The following is a 4,185-nucleotide window of genomic DNA, read 5'->3' as shown; positions in this document are numbered from 1 at the left end:
TCATATCAATTTCATACTGAACCTTAACCCATTCGCATCATAAACGTACGAGTATGTATACGCTCCACGTCTGTCAACGTTCGGCATTGTAACTAAATAATGAATAAAACACACTTCCAATAGTATAACATCACAGGCAAACACTGATACTGATAACTGTTACATTGCTTGACTGCAATAATGTTTAATTGTTAATAACTGAATTTGAATGTAACCTAATCGAATATAATGAGAAAATATATACTAGTGTGAATATTGTGAAGTGGCTATATATCTCACAATTCAAATGGTACTATACTGAACAAAATTACCAGCAAATAATACTAAAATATGTACTTAGTTTAACTCTAAACAGAATTGGGTTATGGGCCTTTATATATTTCTATATGATGAAAATTCATTAATAACTAGTAGATAATATATGTGAACAAAAGAATTGTAATAAAGTATTAGGCTTTTGTGCAAAAACTCTTGTGTACAAACACTGTGTAATAAAGTCAATATATATAAGGTACAAACAAGCTGATCTAAGACAACAGCTCTTTTAATAAAAGTGCAGTCTTTTCATATGGCATGATTTAATTAGGCAAATTTGGTAATTCTTTATGGAGTATAATGTTATTTCAAAAGGGGTGTAAAATGAAACACACCAATAATTAATCCGAAAACAATAGTTTTATTTAAGAACTTTTCACTTTCTCATAAAATATACACATTGTTTTGTCTTTAAACTAAACTGTAAGTAAATACTAATTTTAAATACCAATTCTCACGTTTTTCCAAACAGCCGGATGCCGGGGCTCGCCCGCTATTGCGTTCCGCTCGAATTTCAAATTGGTGTCCGCTCATGTACAAATCCATTTACTTAACACTATTTAGAAAAAAAAAAGGAAAAAGTAATCAAACGAAAGCGTGATTTTGTACATTTCAAAATAATAAAAAAAAATCATGACCTCCAGTATTCATTAATAAAGTGTGATGATAGAATTCTACAGTCCTTTTGATTACTTAAAAATAACAGTTCGAATGCATGCGTCTGGAGTCCGGCGCGGGGTTCTGGTGCTTGATACAAATGCGTTCAAATGCTTCTCACAACTGGGCCCTTCACTCGCTCGTCTAGACCCACAGGCTGGACCGGCCCGCCGCGCCCACTGCCCACGCGGAGCTGGGCAACACTAAACACGTTCATAAATCTCGACACACCCGCGACGGGAGTAGCCATATGTCGCCCCGAGTATACCAAGAGGCTCGACCGAATGACCAAAGCGAGATATAAAAAAACAAATATCTAATTGTCTATATACTATATTGACTATAACATAACATACTTTTTGGGAAAAAAATCATTGCATCTATAATAATAACAGATTGTTTATGAAACAAAACCAATCTCTGAGCTATGTTTTACAGTTTGTTTACTTAATTATCCGTTAATTCATATCCAGGCGACAGCTGGCTCGGTGCGCGGCGACTACACGTGCGCAGTCAACTACGACTATAAACTTATATAGCGGATCGTTAACACAATGTCAAATCAATGCACTTGGTCGAGTCTCTAACTACCAGGGCATTTTGCAGTTTGCCTTATAAAATCGTTTAGGAATATATCGGAATGGGCTTACTTGGAATTTTAAACCGCTCCAAAAAGAAAGAAAATAAATGAAAATAAGTGGCAAACTCAAAAATGTCCCAGCATTTACCCAGTAACGCGTCGAAACCCCCACCCAGCCCCTACAGTCAATCTGTTCCACACACAAATCGGCCCGCTATGTCACACGCATTTATAACAGTTATATATAGCTGTCCTTACCAAATACAAACACAGAATCAACTATTCGCTCATAGTTTTTTTTTTAATTTGTTTCAAACGCGACGTTTGCACTGTCACACGAGGCTATCCCAGGATCACACGCCAACCCAAACACAGTCGATGCACTATTTGTTGAAGCGATTCATTGCTATAATATGTAAGAATTTCCTCTCCGAGTATTACTGCCAACTAAATCCATTTAAGTGGAATGCACTCGTATGTTCGGTCCGGGACATTGTCAGACTGCTCGCCGGTGGTCGAAGCTGCGGTGCAATGCAAACGTCGCCCACGGGTGCACGGGCGCATCACTCGTTGGCTTACGACATAGGTACTTATAGACATAGTTGCGATGGAATCAATAAAACTATTGTTTGTATGTATGTTCGTCTGTCGGCCGGCGGTAGTACGGTACTGCAACGTAGCGTAGTGTCGCCTAGTGGACGTCGGAGCTCTCCTGCTTCAGCTGGTGGTTGGCCGGGTCCGAAGTGTTGATAGGCTGCAGGAGAAAAAAAAATTGGAACCATATTTAACTCTCATGTCTAACTCTTAATATAATTAGGGACAGATGGTAGAGTGTAGTGCCAACGGGAGAAGATTAAAATAGGTCGCTTCCGACTGGTTTTATTAGAAATCACCCACATCTTCTGGGAAACATTCATATTGATTCTTTAGTTGTTAGGTAATGAGATAAAATACTCTAATCAATTAAATATGCGCTCTATACGCCAAACATACGTTTTTTTTATATTTGGAACAAAGTGAATACTAGTAATGGTTATTTATTTTTGCTTATTTCTATCATTATATTTCCCACAAATAAATGTATGCAGGAGACCTATGTTCAGATGTTCTACGGCTAAAATCGTGATTGTTACAATGAATGTAATCTGATTTTTTTTTAAAACCAAGCAAGTTTTTAATAGCATAGAGTGCGGAGCGAGCGCGTGCAACTCACGAGCGAGATGGGCGGCTGCGGCGGTTGCGGCGGCGGCGCGGGCTGCGGCGGTAGCGCGGGCGGCTCATGCACGGTGGTGGAGTGAGCCGCCTGCGCGCCGCCGTAGTAGCCCCCGTTGACGCCGTCGCCGTAGGGCGCGGGCGCGGGCAGCGGCGGCGCGGGCGCGCCCAGCACGGGCGGCGCGGACCCGCCAAGGAAATAGTCCTTGTTCACGCAGTTGCGCAAGCACTCGGGGATGCGGCCCACGATCGCGCGCCGTATCTCCGACGCGGCCATCTCACGAAGCTCCTGCGCCGACGCGTCTGAGTAGAATGCAGCATGCGGCGTGCACAGAACGTTGGGCGCTTCTTTCAGCGGACCCTGTAACACAAACACTCATTTATTCTAGTGTCAAAAAAGAAACCTAAAAAGATTACTAACAAATATATTTACAACACTATCAATGTTAAAAGGAAAACACAGGTGCAGGAAAATACAGAAGGTATGTAATAGTTTGTGTAGTTTTAATTTTTGTCAATGCTCTTTTAGCCTTATGGGGTTGTTACAGCTTTATTGAATTCTTTGCTTGCGAATGTTACTAACATGTACATTCTTTTGCAATAGGCTGGTATAGTAATTGCTACAGAGGCAGTTCATCTATTGCAACACAAATGACAGTACTTTAATGAATTGTCCAGTTTATTCAAACATTTCAAGGCATTCATCTAGTCACTTTCAAATTGGACAGTTATAAGGTGACGAATCGGCTGCCTCACCTGGAACACGTTGAATGGTTCATTCTCGTGCACGTCGAGCGCGGCGGCCCGGATGCGACCCTGCTTTAGTGCCGCTGCCAGCCCCTCATCATCCACGAGACCGCCACGCGCCGTGTTTACCAGGAACGCGCCTGTTGACACACAAACTCTTCAAGTTAATTACAAGAACATATACATATTACTGTAAAACTAGTTTGAACCAAGCACCTTCGGCCTGCTCTGCCACTTCCCATATATGGCAGTGTCACTATCTAAATATGACCAAAAAACACACAAAAAAAATCTTTTATAATAATAAACAATATTATGTATTACATATTTTGCATAATAAACTCTAACAAAAATGTTCCTAGAAAAGAAGAGTATTTTTTAAATGATACCAAGGTGACAAAGGTGTGTCACTATACATACATAATGGTAAGATAAATAAGAATGTGTTCAAAATGAAATAAGATAATGACAAAGTGATATTACAAAAAATATTAGGAGCCTAAAATAGAGCCTTAATCATCTTATCATACTTCAATACAGCTTAACCAATACTACATGTGGTCACAAAGCCAGTGTGCTGATTAAAATACATGCATAAAAAGCTATAAAAATAATAATATACAACCAGTACGAACAAAATATGAATATATTATTATGTAAGCAATAATAAACAT

The 4,185-nt window shown here is 39.8% G+C and overlaps 1 protein-coding gene across 1 annotated transcript in view; it reads right to left on the bottom strand.

Moving 5' to 3' along the window:
- Positions 1 to 656: 656 nt before the first annotated feature.
- Positions 657 to 4,185, bottom strand: part of CtBP (C-terminal binding protein) — a 99,879-nt gene continuing 96,350 nt past the window's right edge. The window contains exons 9-11 of the mRNA XM_068769341.1: positions 3,521 to 3,651; positions 2,766 to 3,125; positions 657 to 2,306 (exon numbers count right to left, since the gene is read on the bottom strand). Coding sequence (XP_068625442.1) covers positions 2,244 to 2,306; positions 2,766 to 3,125; positions 3,521 to 3,651 — 554 coding nt within the window. The 3' untranslated portion in view covers positions 657 to 2,243. The remainder of the gene's footprint in view (positions 2,307 to 2,765; positions 3,126 to 3,520; positions 3,652 to 4,185) is intronic.

The sequence above is a fragment of the Battus philenor genome, unplaced genomic scaffold, assembly GCF_028537555.1.
Source record: "Battus philenor isolate CCGP_79_NKW_IND1 unplaced genomic scaffold, ilBatPhil1.0.hap1 SCAF_28, whole genome shotgun sequence".
Taxonomy (NCBI): Eukaryota; Metazoa; Arthropoda; class Insecta; order Lepidoptera; family Papilionidae; genus Battus; species Battus philenor.
This window is presented reverse-complemented; position numbering and strand designations above follow the sequence as displayed.